The 22,896-nt window shown below is 31.7% G+C and overlaps 2 protein-coding genes across 10 annotated transcripts; one reads left to right on the forward strand and one right to left on the reverse strand.

Annotated features, from left to right (window-relative positions):
- Positions 1-6,159: 6,159 nt before the first annotated feature.
- On the forward strand, positions 6,160-8,418 carry LOC107949613 (protein bicaudal C homolog 1-A). Of its 5 annotated transcripts, XR_001697818.2 has the most exons (4): positions 6,160-7,211; positions 7,351-7,381; positions 7,948-8,046; positions 8,157-8,418. XR_001697818.2 is itself a non-coding variant. In XM_016884343.2 (2 exons), exon 1 carries the CDS (start codon positions 6,331-6,333, stop codon positions 7,189-7,191), a length of 861 nt encoding a protein of 286 aa, XP_016739832.1. In that variant the 5' UTR covers positions 6,160-6,330; the 3' UTR covers positions 7,192-7,211; positions 8,157-8,418. The 5 variants fall into 5 exon arrangements, 2 of the variants coding, with proteins under 2 accessions (XP_016739832.1, XP_016739831.1); XR_001697817.2 differs by lacking the exon at positions 7,351-7,381; XR_005911385.1 differs by having other exon boundaries at positions 6,161-7,381.
- A 1,475-nt stretch (positions 8,419-9,893) lies between these two features.
- On the reverse strand, positions 9,894-14,178 carry LOC107949612 (uncharacterized). 5 transcript variants are annotated; one of them, XM_041090202.1, is made up of 8 exons: positions 13,734-14,178; positions 13,020-13,133; positions 11,474-12,834; positions 11,116-11,367; positions 10,820-10,900; positions 10,479-10,703; positions 10,218-10,367; positions 9,894-10,090 (listed from the first exon to the last, which is right to left on the reverse strand). In XM_041090202.1, exons 3-8 carry the CDS (start codon positions 12,731-12,733, stop codon positions 10,034-10,036), a joined length of 2,025 nt encoding a protein of 674 aa, XP_040946136.1. In that variant the 5' UTR covers positions 12,734-12,834; positions 13,020-13,133; positions 13,734-14,178; the 3' UTR covers positions 9,894-10,033. The 5 variants fall into 5 exon arrangements, with proteins under 5 accessions (XP_040946136.1, XP_040946135.1, XP_016739829.2 ...); XM_041090201.1 differs by adding an exon at positions 13,243-13,290 and having other exon boundaries at positions 10,218-10,703; XM_016884340.2 differs by having other exon boundaries at positions 10,218-10,703.
- Positions 14,179-22,896: the final 8,718 nt, after the last annotated feature.

Here is a 22,896-nt window from a genome sequence, read left to right on the forward strand (position 1 = left end):
TTCTTCACAAACGCCGCTAAAGGCCCGAGCATTAGCGGCTCTTCGTCAAAAACGCTGCTAAAGGCCCGAGCATTAGTGGCGCTTCGTCAAAAACGCAGCTAAAGGCGCCAGCATTAGCGGCGCTTTTTCTAAAACGCCGCTAAAGGCCTCAAAAACTTAGAAAACGGTGTCGTTAGGCTTAGGCTTTTTGCGGCGCTTTTCAAAAAAAGTCGCTAATGCTTATTTTTAGCGGCGTTTAGCGGCATTTCTATAAAAGTGTCGCTAATGCTTATTTTTAGTGGTATTTTTTGTCCAAACGCCGCTAAAAACACCACTAAAAGCCTGTTTTGGTGTAGTGTTTATAGGATACAAAGTTATACATGGGATATTTGACAACATTTCTAACACATTTTCTTTTAGCAATTGGAATATCTAAATCAAAAAATTCATTGACTAGATTATGAGCTTTACCTGGACTTTTGACAAGATCTTGCAGGTCGGATTCTTGGTGATGAATCTGGTGGATTCCACTTTTTTAATTTCGGTTTCTTCTTGAGTAAACAATTAACTCCTTTGTTTGTTCTTTATTCTCATTATCAGACTCTACACCTTCATACTCATTTTTATTAACAACATTAACATCATTAATTTCTGTGTTAATCATAAAATTGCCTTCCTCGTTATTAGAATCCCTATATTGTATATTCCTAATATTTTTTTGATCAATTATAGAATCTTCCTTACTATAATTCCCTCATTGAAGATTAGAATTAAAATAAGATTGCGTTTCAACAAATATGATATCCATGGTAACAATAATCTTCCTATCAATTGGATCATAACATTTGTAACCCTTTTTATTATAAGCATAGCCAACAAAGACACATTTTTTTGCTCTAGGATCTATTTTACCTTGGTTGTGAAGATGAACAAAAACACTACACCCAAAAACTCAGAGGAATAAATCTATAATCAATTTAGAGTTAGGAAAGTTATCCTTAAAAAGACGAAAATGAGTTCTATAGTTTAGAGTTTTACTGGGCATTCTATTAATGAGATATATAGCTATTAACAAGGCTTCGCCCCAAGGATAACGTGGTACCTGACTAGTGAATATCAAGGCTCTAGTTACTTCCAAAAGATGTCGATTCTTTCTTTCTGCAATCCTATTTTGTTGTGGTGTATTTGTATAAGAGCTTTGGTGGACTATTCCATGTTTGGTTAAGAAAACACCTAATTGGTCACTAAAAAATTCCCCACCATTGTCACTTCGAAATACTTTTATTTTCACACCAAATTGTGTTTTCGCCATAGCATAAAAAGATTGAAACACATTTTTAACTTCAGACTTATCTTTTAATATAAACACCCAACAAATACAAGTATGATCATCAATAAATGTGGCAAACCAACGTTTTCTTGAAAAAGTTGAGACTCTTGAAGGTCCCCAAACATCACTATGAATTAACGAAAAAGGTTTGGAAGCTTTTATATTTTTTAGGTGGAAAGAATGACCAATGATGTTTAGCTAATTCACAAAATTCACAGTGATATAGAGAAAGACTTTTATTTTTAAATAGATCAAGTAACAAATATTTTAAATAGTAAAAATTAGGATGCCCAAGCCTATAATGCCAAATCATAACCTTATCAAAACCAGAAATAGAATTTAAACATAAAGTAGTTGTTGTTGACTTAGATGGTCGTCGTCAAGAAAGTAAATTACACTAGATTCTTTAGCATTGCCAATCATCCTCTCCGAGACCATGTCTTGAAATTTACACATAGAGGAGTCAAATATAACATGACAATTCGAGGATTAGGATAATTTACTAGCCGATATAAGATTACAAGCTAGATTTGTCATATGTAAACATCATGAAAAACCAAGGAAGACGAAATTTTAACAGTGCCTTTCTCGGTAATTGTCGAGAACGGCCCATCTACTACTTTGATCTTTTTGTTTCCTACACAAGGTGTGTAAGTTGAAAAAAGAAAATGACTACTAGTCATGTGATCACTAGCTCCAGAATCAATGAACCATGTGTTTGTTTTACAAGGCTTGACACTAAAAAAAATAGAAAAATCAGTACCTAATTGGGCAAAGGAGGAAGAAGGATTATTGGATAAGTTAGGAACAGAAGAATTCATCCAAAACTGTGGTGATCGAAAAAGCTTGTGTAGATGCTCTAATTGTTCCTTAATGAATGGAGGCCCTTCCAAAGAACTTTGGCCCTCATAATGTTCATTAGTTGTTTAGAAAGCTCTACTATTCCCTGATTGCGAACCACGACTATTGCCACTCTTTCTTCCATTCGTTGATTTTTCATGGAGCTTTCAACACGTTTCTCGAGTGTGCCAATGTTTTTTCTTTTTTCACTATCATCATTTTTTTAATAGTTACAAGAGCAGAATTATCATTATTAGCTTTAAACCCTGGCCTTAACATTACTTTTCTCATTGTCTCCTCTCTTCTAACCTCAGAAAAATCTCACAGGATTTTGGAAGCGATTTTTTTACTAAGATCCGAGATCTCACTTCATGAAATTCTTTATTTAAACCAGCCAGAAACAAATAAGCTCATTCATTCTCTTCTTTTTCACAGCTTTTACACCATCTCCGGGACACTCACATTCATCATTATAACACTAATCCAACTCTTGCTAATTAATAGACATCATCTCGTTATAATAAAAAGTAACTTCATTTCCCCATTATCTAGCTTTCTAGAGTTTTATTTTTAACTCAAAGATCTATGAAGCGTTTCTAAATCTGAATAGGTGTCTTTCACAGCGTCCCAAACATCTTTAACAGTCAAGAGCAAAAGAAAAAGGTTTACCTATAGATGCTTCCATGGAATTAAGTCACTTAATTATCATAGAATTTTCTAACCTCCACTTACTCATCTTTGGATCGCCCACCTGTGGGTGCTTGACTTCTCTAGTTAAATGACCTAGCTTGTCATGGCCATCAATTGCTAATTTTATGGACTGCGACCATTCCAGATAATTCTTGCCATTCAGCTTGTGAGATGTTAGTTGAAAAGAAAGGTGAGACACATTTGTCCCTTCAATCATTGTACTCTCGGTAGTTGTTTCAACGATAGAACTTTCTTCTTTTGTTTGATTGTTGGATCTCTTATCTCCAGTGAAGGCTGTTTTAACCATGATGTTACTAGAGATTTAAACTAGCTCAGATGCCATGAAAGTTTTCAAGAGAGCATTTAATAAAACTGTTCTATATTTATTAACTAAAGAACTAAACTTAAATAGAGAAAAAAGCCCTAACCTAATTGGGAAAATAATTCTTTTATTCTAATAAACTACTAAAAGATAAAAAGAAAATAATCCCCTTATTCTAATAAACTACTAAAAGATAAAATAAAATATTCCTAGAATATCTATAAGATTTATCTACCTAAATAAGATTTATCTATCTAAATAAATTTAAAATATATCCCAAAATATATGGGTTTACATATTTCAACAATAAACTCACCATCAGTAAGAATTGTCTCAATTGCATAATTTAAAACTTTCAAATTTGAAACTAATTATTAAACAAGTAATCTCCCAATAACAGGTTGTGAGTTGATAACTTGCAAATGATTATTTTGTAGATGAAACATATATCAAAATTATATCAAAACATCCACTTATTGGGTAAATGAATTCATATTTCTTTAAAAAATTTAAAAGATCCAATCTCAATTTTTGATGATGAGGTTGTTGATAAATCTTATTCTTTGAGAACAAAAAGCACTTGAAAAATCTTTAGAATGGATAATTTTTAGGTTCTTTAATAAATAGTCATGTAAACTTTAATCTGTTGTGTCATTATTGATTGATATGGTCTAATTGGTAATGTCAAGTAACTTATTTTGACTAGTAAACTTCTAGTTTATCATCGTATGCATAGTACGAACTAGAGGAAAAGCGATAGTTTTATTATACAAACTTTTAGCCAATATAATAGTGTAATAAATAGAAATGAATCTTTCCCTCATTCATAGTCTTAATACGATATCCATTATAGTATATCTTTTTAAAGCAAAGTAATTTCTATAAGATTGATTAGAACATAATACATTAATTGTCATTTTACTTCTTCAGATGACAATATATTAGCTCATATGGATCCTTGAATTAATTTTTTAATACTAAAGATTAGTATGTTTCATTACCACATTGAGTATAAGGCAACAATATATTAGCTCTTCTAGAGTCTTAAATTAAATTTGTACTACAAAAAATTAGTTTGAAAAAAAAAGTTTTTTATCTCTAAGAATAGTATGCACTATTATATCCATTTCTAGTTGTGAGATGAATTATGTAATTTGTTTTTGGAAAACCAAATAGCCCATAGCAATAAGTGTTAGCTAACGATTTGAATTGTTCATGATTTTGAACCTACTCATAAACCAAGACCTAAAGTCTTCATTGTCTCTCCCCGCAGGCCTGTTCAACCCCAAAGCATCCTAGTTGTGATTTCTCCTAGGACAGTCATGGATAATATGCTCGTTTGTTTTAACACAGGCCTCGCATCTCGGGCAAATAGCTGTATTCTTGAGCCTTTTAATCTGCAAATTATGACAGCTAAGAACAGAGTTGTTAAAAAACTCCAATTTATAGTCTTTACTTTTGGGGGAACTCTAGTGCCCCACAAAGCCTTGTAGATAGGCCTATTAGGATTGTTACTTTCAAAGCAAAGTCTCTGTAATTCTTTGTAACCACTTCGAACTGAGTACTCCACTTTTGGCTTACCTGACCATGTCATCAATCTCAATTTGAGGAATTGGGATGTTGACGATACACAAGGCATCAACATCATAAAAAATCTCCCAAATTAGAGGTACATTTCATTGCTTTCTATCTTGCACAAAGAGATCTTTTACCAGCACTAACCATATTATTACCTTCTCCAGGTAGCCAATGATCTTTCCAGATTTGAATTCGGCTGTCATTACAAATATGTCATTTTGTCCCGCTTTCCAACAGCCCTCTCGCTCTCCAGATACTACGCCAAGGTAAAGAAAGCTAATAACCCAATCTAGCTTCCATAAAAGTGGTGTTAGGATAATACTTGGCCTTTAAAACGCGTGAAAGTAATAAATCTGGATTAGCAAATAATCGCCATCCCTAACAAACTAATAAAACAATATTGAATCGAGCCAAGCTTTTAGATTCCAAGCCCCCCCATTTTCCTTAAGGTCACAAAGGGTATTCCAAAAACACCAATGAATACCCTTTTTCTATCATGTCCTTTTTGCCACCAATATTTGGCAACAATACCCTCTCTCTTTTAAACTTATTCTTAACTATTGCATTCATTAAAATAAATAAAATGAGCTTTTATATGTGCTGATAAATTCTTTATTGAAAAAAATATCACAAAAATAGATGCTTGAGCCCAGGCATAAACAATAATAATAATAGTTTCCCTAGCTCAAACAAAGTTTAAAAACTCAAATTTTATATCAACTAGTATGGTTTGTACCATGCTTTAAGTTAATTATAGAGTAAATATTTTAAGATTAAAATATACTCCAAGTCTCTGGACTCTTTGTAAGTTTGAAATTTAGTTTTCATATTTTTACTTTTAAAAATTTAGTCTTTCTATTTTTCAAATTTAAAAATTCAGATCAATTGTTAACACCATTAAATTTTTTGTTAAATTCATTGGTTTAATATTTTGAAATTAAAAAAATACCCATTCAGTAGTCATGTAACAAAAATGTTATTGCAATGGACTTGAATGTGGAAAATAATTTTGACAGTATTTACAACTGTTAAAAGTTACATAAGCATTTTAATCAAATTAAAGTATTTAGACTAATCAATGATATTGTAGAAGTTGAGGTATCGAATTGTTTGAAAATTTTGAAGCATTAAAATTAAATTTTAAATTTAGGCGTAGCACAAAGACCAAAATTGAAATTTGACTACTGTTATATATTCTTAAAATTGAGTATAGCATTGTGACCAAAATTAAAATTTTACCATTTTAATTAAAAAAATGTGACATAACATAGGGACTAAAATAGTTGGGTGACTAAAATCAAAGCACCAAGAACTTTCTTTTCAGTGACTAAAATGAAAGTGTTCTAAGAGTTGAGTGACGAACCAGTTAGTTTACCCATAAAAGAATTGGTAAGGACAAAAAGTAGGAATATATAATTTTGAGCCACCATCTCAACTCACAGTGTCTTCAGCTCAACTCTGTTCTTTCTTCTCTTCATTTATTTCACTTTCTCTCAATCCAAACACTAAACCTCTCTTTCTTCTCCTTCTACTTTTCCTTCCACACAATCTTCACAAATAAAACAAAATTGAGAGGTGAAGTAAAATAAACATGGCGGACATACAGCAAGCAGACGGAGTGGAAGGGCCATTGCCGGTAGCTTCATCTGAGACGGTTGGATCGAAACGCCAGAGACGTCCAAGCGTTCGGTTAGGCGACATCGGCGGTGAGCAACCTTACGATTCTCATGTAAGAAGACCCTCCTCTTCTTCCAAGCAATGGAAACACCACTCCAACAACCTTTCCTTAAATCCCTCACTCGCCTCTCCCAATTTTAAATCTTCCAAAACTCGCGCCCTTACCAATCTCACTACTGATTTCAACGCCACCAACGACACCCTCGATGACCATACTGAAGCTCAGAACAATTTAGATGGCGTTTCAATTGGTAGCTGGGGAGTCAAAGATTCCACGAAACGAGGCCCCGCCACGAAACGGCCTCGGTCCAATTGGGTTCCCAAAATCGATGATTCCAATGGCAACAATAACAACAGTCATGTGGAAACAGAGGACAAATACAGTGGCAGCAAAGATAACGAAAATTTCGACATGGAGAACTCGGAAAGTCCCATGAAAGAGCAGAGTCCAATTCATTCATTGGATAATTTGGGTATCGACGGCAACGAAAGGGAAGTTCTTTACCCTGGAAATAACCAAAGATGTCCGATTCGGACCCGGGTTTTCGATGGGGTCGATTTATCTGCTCCGTCTTGTGAGGAAGATGGGGTTAGTATATGGTTGAATAGTTTGGGTTTAGGAAGATATGCCCCGGTTTTTGAGATCCATGAAGTGGATGATGAAGTTTTGCCATTGTTGACATTGGAAGATTTGAAGGATATGGGAATAAATGCAGTTGGTTCAAGAAGGAAACTGTTCTGCGCAATCCAGAAACTCAGTAAAGGCTTTTCATGACATTTATCACCCATTGCAATGTAAGAGTTTTGAGCCTAATTAACCTTTTCATGTTTTAACTGTTTTTTTTTTAATGTAGTGGAAGTGGGAGAATATATAGGGCTTTTTTGTTGTTGTTGTTATACTATATGAATCTTATATCTGGTGCAATTTTTGCAGTGCATTGTTCTTATATGGTGCTTTTGTTAAGGTAATACTAACTATTTGTTGAGAACTTTAATGGAAGACATGATACAATATCAACTTTTCTTTTGGTTACATGAAAGCGCTTGACAAAATTAAGCAATTTCAATCATATTCTTGTGGTTTTCTCATTTCTTTTCTTGTTGTATGGTGAGGTACTTGATTATGGCATGTTTGTATGGTAAGTTGATATCAAGGAATAAAGCATTATGTCCAAGGTGTTTATTTACTCTGGCTGTCTTTCCTATGAAACTGTTTTTTTGAATCAACAATAGACTGGCTATTGATATTTGAGCTCCCTTGGTAGAAATTTTTGTTACTTGAGCATCTATTTTTGAACATATGTATTTCCATATCATCTCGACTTACCTCTCACCATGTTCTTAGGATCAACAATGATGTTTTGAGTTGCCTTGTTTTATCATGGTGTTATGTAAATCTTTAGTTGGCATACATTCACAACTTTATACGGCCTAAATTCTACATGGATATCTGAATCTAATTTAACCTTCATCATTTAATTTTCTTCTCTCTGCCTGGCACAACTTGGTAATTAGCATACTTCTGAAACAGTGATAGTATGGACAAGACTGGAGTCATTTCAGGCTTCAGCATTTCATATACTACTTGACATATTGTTTGCAGTTCTTAGAGTCCGATACATTACTTAAGGTAGGATATGATTTTGTCAACCACGAAGAAAGAAACAAACGAATTACGAGTTGGTGCTAGAAGGATTAGATTTCTAACTGTGTTTTTGTTTATTCTTGAATTGTGGATAGGTATTACTGAAAAGAATTCTTGGGGTGAGAAGAAACGTAGAAACTCTTTAAGGAAAACCCAATTTTGTTTTCAGAATTGTCTTTCCTGTTAGATTCTTGTTTGATTTGTGTGAATGGACTTATCCATTTCCTGTCAAGTGTAAACCAGTCAGGTTTACTTGACCTTCATTCAAAGGCAAAGCCAGTTTTGGTGCCTCTGTTTTAGGAGCTTACGCATGATGCATGAATGGTTTTTCAATTATATTGCTTTTATGATGTTTCATCTATGGTACTCAGATTTGGGCCTGCATGTGTGTCTGATACAGATATATACTATTTTTTCATGTATACGAAGGATCTTTAGTCATATATGCACTGGACATGATATGAGTACTTCAACAAAAAATGAAAAATGGGAGTAACATAGTATTTCATATCTTCTTAATATCCAATTGCTCATCTAGAACTGGGAATGAGATATAGATATGAATAAGATGGAATATGTTTAAAACATTAATATCCAATTGTTCATAAACCTCTAACCTGTTAATGAGCTAACATTGGTACAATTCTTTTCATGTCTTTTATCCAACAATTTATATGGTTATATATATATATTATAACCAAATTTAAATAAAATTAATTTTATTTAGGCTAAGTAAGATGAACCTGAATTACTTACAAAATCTTTTAATCAAACTGGATCGAATATGAGATCAATTGTGAAAAATCCCCATCCAAATCCGGTGAATGAAGTGAGCTGAAAGGGTAATTCAACTTATGGACGTTGGAACAATGATGTTTTCATAAAATTGGAATTCATGTTGGCCCATTTGGGAAATTTACTTTGTTTAAAATTACGTTTTAATCATTTAATTTTTAAAAGTTACATAATAGTTACTGATATTATTAACTATTATATTTTAGTCACTCATTCATTAATTTTCTTTACCTTTTCTATTTAATTTTTTTTTATTGTTTATAAGTTTCATCACATTTTATAAAAAATTGATTTTACTAAAATATTTGGTTAAATAAAAAATTTATCATAAATAATAATCTGATTCAATTAAAATACTTTTCTTAAATGAATTTATATAATAATAAATAAATTAAATTTTATATTGAATTATTTTATATTTAAATTATTATGTTCCCATTTAAAAAAAGAAGAAAATGAAAAAAATGTTACTTTAGTTTTAAATAACAAAATTCAATTCTTTATACAATAAATAACTTCATATTTCATAAATAAAATTTTATAAATAATAAATTTATATAATTTAACCTAATATATTATAATTATATTATTATATATTACCTACAAACTTTTATGATCAATTTATTGACTATTAAGAAATAAAAATAAAAATTAAATAGTAAAGAGTTTAATTACAATGTATCAATTTGTACAAATTCTTTAATAATGAACGGGAATTTTTTTTATTAATACTATATTTGAATTATCAAAATAAAATTTTTTTATATTATATATATTTATTATTTTGAGTAATATTACTTTGTATGAAGTAAAACTAGTTTTATTGGTTTAATTATTATTTGAAAATTTATTATTATTATTATTATTATTATATAAAGTTGCAAATAGTAGGCCATAGTTTCTATAGAAATCAGTATTCATGGCCCTATTCATAAAAAGCTCCGAATTTGATTCCATCATCTCAATTGCACCATTCATGGCTGAAAGTCAAAGCTTTAATTTGGATGCATGTTTTGAGAAGAGTAAAATGATGATGATGAATAAATGGAATAGTTTGATTATTGATTCATTATGTACAAATCAATGGCCACTTTTAAGGGCTAAACGAAACAGACTATATTCACAGATATGTACAGAAATCTCAACACAGCCAATACTTGTGAAGCTTGGCCATGTTTTAGCTGCTGATGTCAAAGTACTTTGGATTCGACGGAAAATCGTACTCCATATGTAGCTGCAATGTCAATTTATGGGATTAGAGACAAAGAAATATAAAAAACCGTCAGTGTTCCTCAACTCTCTTCACTGCATGCACAAGATATGGATGTTTTCGCAAATACGAAAAAGAAGACACAACTTACCTGACCCTCATCAGCATCTGACTGGCGCTGCGGGAAAACCACTCTCATATCATTGTACAAGTAGAAGCGTCGCTCCCCTTCCATGTTCATGTTTCCTGCAGGTGCAGACAGAGGATCGGATTTGCACCTTCGGACAGCCTTTGAACATTTCTTGGTGGAAGAGCATAAAAAACGGAGGTGAAGTGCATAGCGAAGAACACCAGAACCGACACTACTCTCATTGACCCTTGATGAGCTATGTACAAGTTTGTTTAAACTCACATTGCTATTGTCTGATGAACTGCTTTCTTTGTTACGGATGTTAAAAACTCCGGAACCACTGTCTAAGTCACTTTCTATATCTTTCATATCCCGTTCAGGATATCTAGGAGTATGTAATATTCCGGTATTAGGATCCGTTTTTGTCTCGGTGCATTTGCGGTTTTCTTTTCCTGGCATGTTAGTTGCAGCAGCAGGTGCCAAAGTAATCCTTTGGCGCATAAATGTCTGTTGTTAAAACACGGATATAAAGTGCCAGAAAGAGAGAAGGGTGATTATACAGTATCAGTTCATAATAGTAAAGTTTTTAAGTAATTCAAAGGTTATTTATCTCTACAATGTACCTTCGTACCAGCAGGCATGTCGGTCAGATCGTAGTTACAAAGGAAAGTGTGAATAGGTGTCTTTTCTGGATTGCTCAACACCTGTGAACACCAAATTGCAAGTTACTCATGACTGTCAAGCTATACTACCAGCTGGTATAATAAGCCTACATAATAACCTTTAATCAACACCTAGGAAGCCTGTAAAATGTTATAGATCAAATAATTGATGCATCATCAGACGGCCATTAACCGACAGTATTTGAAAATAAGATGATAAATTGATTGGGAAGGTTCTCAATGCTAAGTAACATTACCAATTGTATCCGCCCCTTCATAGGTACACGAAGGCGACTCTTTTCAGCTTGTGAATTGTCAATGCTCAGGCTCCGTTTCATTTGTGGGCCTCTAGACTTGTTTGTGGAGGTATGCCTAGCAAGATCAATTGATGAATAATAGAGCAAGTAGTTATCTCCTTCAACACTAGTTACTGCAAATGGAAGTTTCTGTGATTGCGGAGAGAAATTCCCACCCGCGATACTGAGAATAGCGAGGAAACCATCAATTCTCTGCATACAAGTAACCAAAAAAATGAAGTAAAAATACATCGTGAGTTTAGGCAGAGTCTTTGGATGAAACACACACAACACCTTGCACTACAACAGTTTTGCTAACCTGCCTAACTTTTCCGGATAACAGCCGACCAGACAGCAGTGACTCCTCAAATGAACCAACCAAGGACCTTCTAGCAGATGGTCCACTACTAAGACTTCTAACCAATTTGCCGCTTTTAGGAGCATGATTCAAGTTCTGGCCCCATTTCAAAGCAGTTTCCGAGGTAAGATCAGGAGAACATGGATCAGACTTATTCTGCAAATCATCAAAATGATGAAATGATTTACCATACAATCTGAAATCTTCATCTGTCTGAACAGATACTGTCCCATTAAGAGATTGCTCCAGCTCCTTGAATGTCATATAATCATCATCTAACTGTTCCGCCATATCCTTGCATCCTTCAGCATATTTTGTTCTTTCAATAGATTTTGGACCAAGAGGAGACAAAGATAAGGGAGGTGAGCCTGCCTTCTTAATAGGAATTGTGATAGCCGGTGTCTGGTTCCTTCTTTTATTTGTTTCTCCAAAATAACTTAGCCCTCCGGAAGAAGGTACAAGATGACTGCCATATTGCAGCTCCTTATTCTTAATTAGAGGAACATCAGAGAGGACCACTGAGTTTGCTTGAGAATTATCAACAAGTGAATTCTTCCATTCCTGAAAACAAGATGTAGAACAGATTGCAAGGTCTAAAGAACTAGAGTTGCTAACATGGGCCTTTTTATGCTCTTGTGACACATAAATACTGCAGCTTTTAGTTCCGCTGTCGAAACCACTTTGGCTGATACCACCACCGATATCCAGAGCATCATGGTTAAATTGATCAGGGCCGAGCATTCCACTCAAAGGAGACAATAAGCGCTTCCTTGCAACTGAGCCATTAGACTCAGCTACATTACTGTTTATGCTAACAACAGTGGAAGTTTGGACTCCATTGAACACATCGACTTGAGAATGCAATGCCCTTGCTTCAAAACCGAGAATTCTAGGAACAGGTGCCTGAATATTCTTCCCATTTTTATGAGTGAGCCAGCCATTTTGTTCCACAGTACCGATTTTCAGCTTATAAATGTTGGATCTACCATCTTTATTCACATTCAATGTTTCGCGTTCCTTTTGAAGCTCCCCAGTGGTTTTTATTTGCAGATCTCCAAAAGCTGAACGAGGCAAATCCACCTGAATTTGATTTCCTCCAGGCATCCTTATTAAATCACAGTTGCTCGCACCAACAATCCTGTGTGGGGTCTGCACAAATGTGCACAGCGATGCAGCCACTTCCTCGGCAACACCACTAGAGGAGACTTGAGGCAACCCCATTTTTAGCTATCCGTCTCCAAAATTCAAAGACCTTCGCAGTTACTTTGTTCTCGACTCTTGAGCACTTTATTCTTTATGGATATACATGAATGCTTGACTTACTAAAGCAACAATGGAATTCAAGTTGCCCTATGTTATCATAAAACTAATAAAATTCATAGATGAAAATAAAAAAAGGATAAAAAAACAAGGTCAACTACTGCATTTTTGTGTATATGGCACAAGTATCATTAACTATCAACTAAACCCACCCCTATTCCAGCAGCTATTTCACCAAATTGTGCACCTGAATTCAGAATCGGAGCAGAAAGGTTGAACACAATATCTAACTCCATCCTAGCAGCCTGGCAAGGAAAGAGAAATAGGTAGCCCATGCTTTGCCAGACTCTCATATATCATCCTGCACACAGTGCCAAGAATCAGCCAATGATGGAAGAAAATGTGAAAGAATAGAGACATTGTGTGTGTGTGTATATATATATATAATTGGAAAACACCAGAATTTCTACTTATTATGGCCACCAATCCTGTTCCCAAGCATTTCCACAGACAAGAAGCTAAGAACAAAAAGGAAATTCTCAGAATAAATTCTTTGCATATAGGAATATTTCCAAATAATATATACTATTGCCAATCTACCAACAGAACAAACAATCCAACAACAATCAATCACATCAAAGCAATGGTAATTGGAAAAAAGAACTAAACCCCAAATACAAAGAATCATAAATCTTTATTTTAAACCACAACAAAACCCCAATCATAATATGGGTTTGGGTTTTTGTTGATTTCTACATTCAGATGAAGAGATTTTGAGAAAACTTTCAGCTCTTTTCTCTTCATCTTCTAAACCAATCAAATAAAATATATTAAGAAAACTATACAACTTCAAAAAAAAATCCAGCTTTGAAGGATACAGGATTCAGAAAACAATAAAAGCCAATAAATTTGACCATTCCTATATAAAAAAAATGAAATTCACAAAGCAGAAATAACATACCAGTAAAATTCCTGATGATCAAACACAGCTCAAAAACTCAAACCCAAACCCAACAATCTAAAACACAAAGAAAGAGCAAAAGAATAAAAAACCCATATCTTAATCAATGAAACTTTTCTTCCTTCTTTTTCTACTGTCTTCAGCTCTCTTTGCGGTTCTTTGCATTTCCATATAAACTCTCTCTATCTCTATCTCTATCTTTTTACCAATGTTACCGATATGTTTCTAATATATTATCTATCTATATATTTTAACCTTTTTCTCTTTTCCCTATGTACAGTGTTGCTGAATTATTGTCAGCCTCCCAAAATCAAACCAAAGAAAAAGAAAAGAAATGTGTGTCAAGAGTTAGCTGAAAAATTCTTGGTTGGCTGTAAATTTTCTTTTTTATTTCATCAAAAACCAAACTCACATGCTCCTCTCCTTTTTTAAGTTTTAATTTTAAGAGCCGTCTTTAGTTCAAGTTGCAAGGTAGCGGCTGTCCTTTGTCTTGCCCTTACATTACATGTCGTTGTGTACGTTGTTTTCTTGGTGTTAGTTTAATGTATTGAATGGCCCCAGTTAGCCATTGCCACCCTTTCTAGGCCTATCTACTTTCATCTCCCTAACCACTACGTGTTGGTTTATACTTTATTCCCCTACTTGTGTCTATCACCTTTCCACCTCTCTTAGGAAACGAAATATATATACATATATATTTCACTCCTTTGTATCTTATGTATATATAATTTGAAGTTAGGATTGATGAATATTAGATAAAAGTATAGTAAAATATTAAAAAATATATGGTAAATTTTTAAAGTTATTTGTGCTTGTGTAATATAAAAAATATATTACTAATATATCAAATACTAACCGCATAAATAAATAACATAATATTATATTGAAGGAAAGAAGTTACACATATTATATGACATCCTAAAATACTTTTAAGGAAAAAATAGTTAAAAAGTTGGTTTTTTTTTAATTTAGGCTATTTTTTATTGTTGAGGAAAATAGGTTGCTTTTGCACACTAGTACTTGTAAGCTATTTGAGCTCGACTAAAAAAAAATTCAAACTCGGTTCAATAATTATTGAGCCAAGCCCAAGCTTGAGTAGCTCAAACTATCAATTGAGTAGAATTCGAGTTTAAAAATACTTGACTCAAATGGCTCTCGAGCCTTATCGAGCTTTTCATATTTTCATATTATTAATCTTAAACTTAATTATTAAAGTGAGCTTGAGCTCGAACTCGAATAGTTTAATTATATCTCAAGTTGAGTTTGAATTTAAAAATAGATATTTGATCGAGATCAAACTAAATATTGAGCTCTGAATTTCGAGTCGAGCTCAGCTCAGCTTGATTACACCCCTACCATCATCGGCCACGCAAGCAAAAAGCGTGCTCTACCATAGAGATAAAGAAACATTTGTTGGAGTAATGAATAGATAATACTTTTTGCTTGCATGGCAGCGTCCCTGCAAAATCATCGACCATCCACAAAATTGTTACAAAATCAGGACTGTTGGTGTTTTAATCGTTGGGACCAACTGTAACAGCCCAAAAATTTCGATTTTGGATTTTGCACCATAAGTTCAGTTAAAATTTTTGGATGAAAGGATTAAAATTTATATTTTCAGTAAATTTTTTGGAATATGGGTTTATTTGAATTTTTAACTTAATTTCATGGTTAAGTTAAAATTTTAGTTTGCTATAAGGTCTAAATTGAATTTGAATTTTGTTTTAAGGATTAAAATGAAAATTTACCTTTTTTACGATTATTGATTTGTGCGTGTGTTTGTGTTATTATTATTATTCAATAGGATATATATATATATATATGTATGTGTGTGAGATATTAGAATTTTATTAGACTTCTATGAAGAGTTTTGCGTTATTATTAATTAAGAATTTTGGATATTATTAATTTAAGTATAGATTTGGATGAACAGTGTGATGTATTTAATTTATTTTTTTATCTTAAACTATAATATTGTTTCAGTGTCTAATTTTATTATTATAACTATTTTTATATTAACCGTAAGTAAATATGCGTTCATCTAATTTCACTTTAAAACTTTTTAAAGAAGAGAGAAATTTTGATAAAGTTAAAATTTTGATGTGATAAGGGAATTAGAATTTTGAAAGTTGACTCAACTTTTCAACCAGTCAAAACCCACCGATTCCTTTTACCAAAAATAAGAGAGCTCCTTGTTTTGTACCAAGTTATCACCGCCTCTTGCTTTGCTCCCAATAACCTAACCATACCACCATGCCACTGCCAACTATCATCCACACCAATTGGTCGTTCCCTTCTCGCCGCTGCCTTGCTCTTCCTTAACCTGTCAAGCCACGACCATGTACCACAAAGGTCGTATACTACTTGCTTTATTTTGTTGCTCCAAACAAAGCTGCCCTTCCAAAGTTGTCGACTCGTTTTGAATTGAGGTGACTAGTTGCTTTAAACTATTGGCATTTGAGTTAGTTTTTCATGGTAGTTAATTTCGCTTGAACGGTGATTACACTAATTTGCATATATCTACGTTGATTTGCTACATTTTAATATTAATGGGTAATTTTAATTGTGTGAGATTAAATCAATTTTATGTGAAATTTATTTATTACGACTTTTATAATTTAGTCACTACATTTATTAGTATTAGATTAAATTAGAAATTGATTTGGCTTAGAATAAATGAAGTTCGCTAGATTAAAATCAGATTAATTAATTGCATGAGATTGATCACTTAGTTTAGTTTTAATAAGATATCTATTTTTTTATAATCCGCGTGTTGTAGAGTGTAGGTCTCATCAACTCTTATTGTTTATTGTGCGAACTACCTTGAGCGTATGAGAGTATTGTTATTGTTGCATTTTGCTCATTTAGTGCGATGGTTAGTCATTGATTAAATTGCATTTATCACGCAACGGAGTATTTCATCGATTGTTTGGTGTTCAGTTGGACACTCGTGTGTCCGAATGTCTTTACTTCTTGTGTTACTTGAGCAAAATGGTTAAATGAACTTGAACATTGAATCAAAACTTTATTTGAATGTCTTTATATTGTTTCATTGTTATTTATGATCGTATTGTGTGTTTGGAAACTTCTATTGAACGTGATTTTCATTAGAAACATTACATGAATAAATATGTTGTATATGATTGCAATGATTTTATTTTAACTATAACATTTGTAGTTTAAAATGTATTGAATCTCTACTGAGTTGTAAAAAGCTCAACACTTGGGTTTTTAATTTCGTGCGCAGGTAATAGGTAGTTCATGAGATCGTGATCGTGTAATATCGCCAAAGAGTCTCCGCAATCTATATTCTATAAAGACAGTTTTCACTTAGTTTAGCACTGGGGTGTACTTAAGTTCACCAAATTAGTTAGCCATTTTTTATATCGATTAAATAATGAGTTTTTTATTGAGTTGTGTTAATTGATTTTAATATTTTTCATAAGCATAATTTTTGTTAAATGATTTATTATGTGTCATGGTTAAATTGTATATTTTAGTTTATAATGATTGAACGATTGGTTAAGCTAATCACTTTGGCGACCATCATAATGCTTTAGATTCAATCAAGTTTTCAAGCCGAGTTTGGAGTGTTACATCAATGGCAAAATCAATTTTAAAAAAATAGAAATATTATCGTTTGGACCTCCCCTATAAACTCTTCCAATTTCATTTCATTCTCACTCAATTTTATCAATTCAAATCTCTAAATTTCATTCTCAAATTTATTTTCTCTCAATTTTCAATCCCAGTCTCTAAATAAATTTCAAAATATTGCATAATGTAATCTAATACACGTTGAAGGTTTTAAAAATGTCAATGTCGCTAATTCATCTGGATCATAAACACATTTCTTGCATCTAATTATAGATGGTAAGAAAATATTGTTATATATTTTTTATTTTGTTAATATCGTTAAAAATTTGTTGAAATATTTATTTAGTATTTTAATTGTGTCTTGTGTTTACATAATTAGGATGAAGATTAAATTATTTAGACATACATATACAATTTAAGTGCAAGAGTAGCACATTATATAGAGCGGTACTTGAATGAGGCGAGATTCTTACACTCGTCCTGTATACTTGGTGGGATTAAATTCTAGCCTACTCTTATCAATGCTTTGTTAGAGAGATGGAGACCTAAAACTCACGTTCCATCTTTCATGTGGTGAGTGTACAATTATATTTGAAGATTTGACATTGCAACTCGGTCTATCGATTGATGAAACAATCAATTAAAGTTCCAACGCAGGTTTTGCAATTTTGAACAACAAAAAAGGGGGGAGTGGAGTATGGATTTAAGGGAAGAGCTACGTGGATGAAACTTTTAGGGATAGTCTTTGCTAAAAATCTCGGTTTATTGCTATGGATAATTCATACTACCTGCTTGAGTATAGATGATTTCTATGAATTTTCTTGTCATAATGTTAAGTTTCTTACTACATTAATGATTGATTCTGGAGGATTAATTAAGGGTTATGAAGATTATTTTTAAGAGATTGTTGCTATGCTTTTGGTAAAAAAATTAAAATGGGTGGGGAGATTGTTAGTGCCATTTGCACATCCAATGCAATGCCAATTACAACTTCTCTTGCAACTGGGTTATTATACAACTTGCCATTTTTTATTTTTTATTTTTTATTTTTACATCTTTTTACCCAAACGAGTCTAGATTTTTCTTACTTCACCTTAAGGATTTTAAGCAACAATTTAATGGATTGGATCGTGAAGAAAATTAGTCGAGAAAAGATTTCTTTGAAGACTTTTGGTATGTATCTTATTTTTTAAAGAAGTTTATTCCCAAAAGATATCTGGATAATTTGATTCCTTTTTGAAGACCTATCAGAGCACAATTCAAGGGGATTGAAGTTCTTTAAGCTAATGAACGCCTATTTAAAGAAGACTTATTAATATCATTATGTATGTGAGATTGAGAGCATTTATTTGTTCATAAGGAATTTGTATTTGTGCATATTTATTGTAAACATTTTTTTTTGGGTTCAATTCAAAACTAAGCTTCCAAGGGAAAGTCTTAGTAAGAAGAGTGGTTTAATTAATGTATTGAAATGATATTATAATTTGGTGAGTGAGTTGAGCTTAAATCATATCTTATACTACAGATTGATAGTGGATTACTCTTTGAGTAAGGCCCTGCACAGATAAAATGTTCTTCCGAACCGCGTAACCAACTTCTATGTTCATCTCTAATTTTACTCTTCTACTGATTAAAGTCAATTGTCACTGAATGTGCGATTGATAGACCTCTTTGATATAATCTAATACATAATTAAGGGGGTAATGAAATTAGTTAGCAACAAATTTTTCCAATGGTCGAATCAATCAAGTCATCCATTTGTCGGTCTAACCAATTCAATTGGTTTGACCAGATCATCTCGTTCAATTAAATAAATTATTAAAAAATTAAACAAATTCGATTTAATTACCTATTCACAGGTTAACTCATTCTAATGACATTTTTCGAATTAATCCATTAATAAATTTTCGATTCAATTAATCTGACCGATTAATTTGATCCAAATAAAACATAATTGGTTACAGTTTGAAGTCTTTCTCTTTCACCAACCAAAGCAAAAATTAGTCAAAAGATGATAGATCAACATGTTGGACTCTTGCTCTTTGAAAAGGACCGCTTGAACGAGAAAATGATTAATGTTAATTGAAATTAAGGATATAGCAGCAAAGAGCAAGGTTTTCACTACAGATCGAGGTAATTATCAATTAATTTTTAAGTCTTATTTAGGCTTGTATTATATAAAATCTTTTGTTGTGTGTCTTCAAGGTGAGGAGAATTGAGTATTTATAAGACATGGTTATTGTTCATCGAGGTGATGTCCGAGGTAGATTTCATGCATGTCAACATGTATATTGTCCTAGACTTAACACATATTCACTAATCCACTCGTTTGACTTTGCACTCTCTACTTGCGAACACTTAGGGACATGTGAACTAAGCTCGCGAACTCCCCTCCCCCGCGAACACTTAATGTACAGGTCGCAGATCAGTAATCCAAGTTATAATCGGGTTTCAGGTCGAAAACGAGAAACATCGTAACCGTACTAATGGACACAAAAGTCTTGGAGAGTAGCCAAACCCTACACCAAGAGAAGACTTTTTATTTTTTTTATGGAATTATTATTAACCTAAATACCTTTTACGATTTTTTTAATAAAATTTTCCGTCAAAATAATCAATTTATTTTCCACAAATATTTTATTCCTTCTTAATTGAACAATGAGTCATCAATATCTTCAATGGCACCGCTAAATACTTTTCAGTTCATACTAATCGCTTTTGCCAATGTCCCAAAGATTTGAGAATTTCTCATTCTTTTGGTAAAATTCCCATGTAGGCCCTTGTACTAAGGGTTGGCTTGTATTAATCATTAAATTAGTTCGTCTACATTAGATCAAGGAACAAATTGATTCTCCTGTTAAAAAATTCATTCATTCCTACAATTAAAAATTAGTCCATGTACGTCAACATGAGGTGCATATGGCACATCACATGTCACTAACTATTTCGTTAATCACGTCAATTTTTTTTAATATCACAAATAAATGAAATTTTTAACAGGAATGAACAATATGATCTTTGATCTAATATAAAAAGACTAATTTATTCATTTTTTAATAGAGAGAGCAAAATACAATCTAACTCCAAATATAAGAGTCTCTATAATACTTTTACCCCTCTCTCTCTCTTTTTTTTTCTTACCATGCATTTTCTAACATCTATAATCAATAATGCGAAGTGTAGGATATAAAATATTTTCTGAAAGTAAATAAAATATCTTTGTAATTTAAAAAAAAGGCTTCAAATGATCAGATTGATTAATATTAACTGAACTACCATTAATCGAAATTTTAAGATTCTTAATCATTAACCGAATTAAAATTTTTTTGAAACCTATTAATCGATTGAATTAATTGCGGTTAATCGAATTAAACGAAATTTGTACATATTTCTTCTTTTGTGTTCAAACAAGTTTGAAACATAAAAAAGAAAATCCATGACAATTTTTTTTCTTTGTTTTTAATTTAGAGAAATTTAAAAGAAATAAAAAAGACAACAATAAATAACATAACAATGCTAAATAAAAAACATACTAACAAACATTACATTAAAAACATAATTTTTAGTTTTTAGTTTACTTTTTTAGTTTAATTTTAATTATGTAATATATTTTTAATTTTTATAATACGCACAAGACCCTATTAGCATGTCAATCGTATTATAATATTTTACTAAGTTCACACAGACATTTTTTTACATATAAGTATTACGTATCCGTGCAATTATTCGTATTTCATATTTATTTACATGTTTGTATTCAGTCAAACTTTCACATTTGTACCTTATACTATTACATAATAATCAATTATCACATAACATTTTGATTCAGTCCATTTTTAGTCCTACATGCCAATTCACTAATACTCAAGTTATATTCAAACATATAAATATATGAAATCAAACGTAAACCCATTACAAGAATATTTATGAATTCATTAATTTTTATATATTTAGCTTATATAATGTATTGGACCTATCTATAATATAATATTAATAATTTTAGTTAATTCGATTAATTATCCATTTTTAAACCGAATTAATCAATAACTAAATTTTCCAAAAACTTTTAACCGACTTTAAATTGAATTAGATTCGATGAACCGATTAATCAAATTAATTCAGTTAAAACCAAATCTGTTTCTCCTTAGTTCATCAAATTGGTATGTTTACATTTGTTTTTTTGTTTTGAACTTTCTGATTGTTGTATTACAATATTGCAACAAAATGTGGAATAGTTTAATTCTTCAAATAGGAACACTCAAACACCAAAGATGTTTACGTAGGAAGAAATGGGAAGCGATTAGGGTTTTATAGTGTGGAAGTGAGAGTAGGCTCGGGTCGGGTTCATACAAGGTATCTAGATTAACTTTTAAATTCGGGTTCGATTCGATTTGAAAATGATTTATTTTTTGCTCAAGCCTGACTCAATTTTAAGAAAGGTAAATCCAGGTCCGACCTAGCCACCCATATTTGACTTTTTTAGAGGAGTCTTTATTTAAAATTAATTTTTTTAAAAATATAATATACTAAATGCACTAAAAAAACTAAAATAAAAGTTAAAAGTTCTCTAACGCATTAAAAATACATTAAAAAGTATTTATTTTAAAAAACACTATCATGAATATAATAAATATTTTATTAGATTAAAAACCACAAATAAATATAATAAATAATTTATTGTATGAAATATAAATTTTAAAATTTCATATTTTGGGTTGGGTTATTTAGTTGGGTAAGTTTTTTTTTGTTTTGGGAGATTTGAGTAATAGGTTTAATTGTTATTGTGTTAGTGATTTAATATAAATATATTCATAATTATTATTTAACATATATAATTTATATAATGTTTTTTATGACATAATATATTTGGGTCGGGCCGGGATAAACTCAAGCAAAAAAAATCTTATCCGAGACAAAACCTATATAGGAAACATGCTTTAAATTTTATTTAAACTCATTTTTCGGGTCACATATTTTACCTAAACCTTTCTATTTTTAATAAACCCACAAACAGATTTAGTAAATTTCTAGTGTATTTAATTTGACTGGTTAGATTAATAATAAAATAAATTCTTTAACCAAACCTTTCAATTCAAAACTCGAGTTTTACGTGTTTGAAGGTATTTTGTATGTACTTTAAATCTTGACTTCTTATATGCATGACACAATTTAGTGTGCTGATTTGACATCAAAATTAACACATGTGATGTCAATGTATTTAAAAAAAATATTCTAAAAAATAATTTTCCCCTAGGCATAATAAATAATAAATTTTCTGGTATAAAAGTAAAAAAAAAAAACAACTTTCACTCTTTTCATCTTAAGAATAATGTAGTAAGTAAATTTATATTTGCGTAATGTTATTGGAAAAATAATATTTTTAAAATTAAGTGGTAAAAAATAAAATTCAACTTTCCAACTTACAAAAGTGTGTTTTTTTCCTTAGAATGATGTAGTGTAATAATTAATAATTTGAACTCAAAAGGTTTCATCTTTTGTGGAGTTTACTTTGACTTTTGAATCCCGTGACGTCACCCTTTCTTACCTGTCCATGGCAATTCCGTAG

The sequence above is a fragment of the Gossypium hirsutum genome, chromosome D03 (assembly GCF_007990345.1).
Source record: "Gossypium hirsutum isolate 1008001.06 chromosome D03, Gossypium_hirsutum_v2.1, whole genome shotgun sequence".
In the NCBI taxonomy this organism is placed as follows: Eukaryota; Viridiplantae; Streptophyta; class Magnoliopsida; order Malvales; family Malvaceae; genus Gossypium; species Gossypium hirsutum.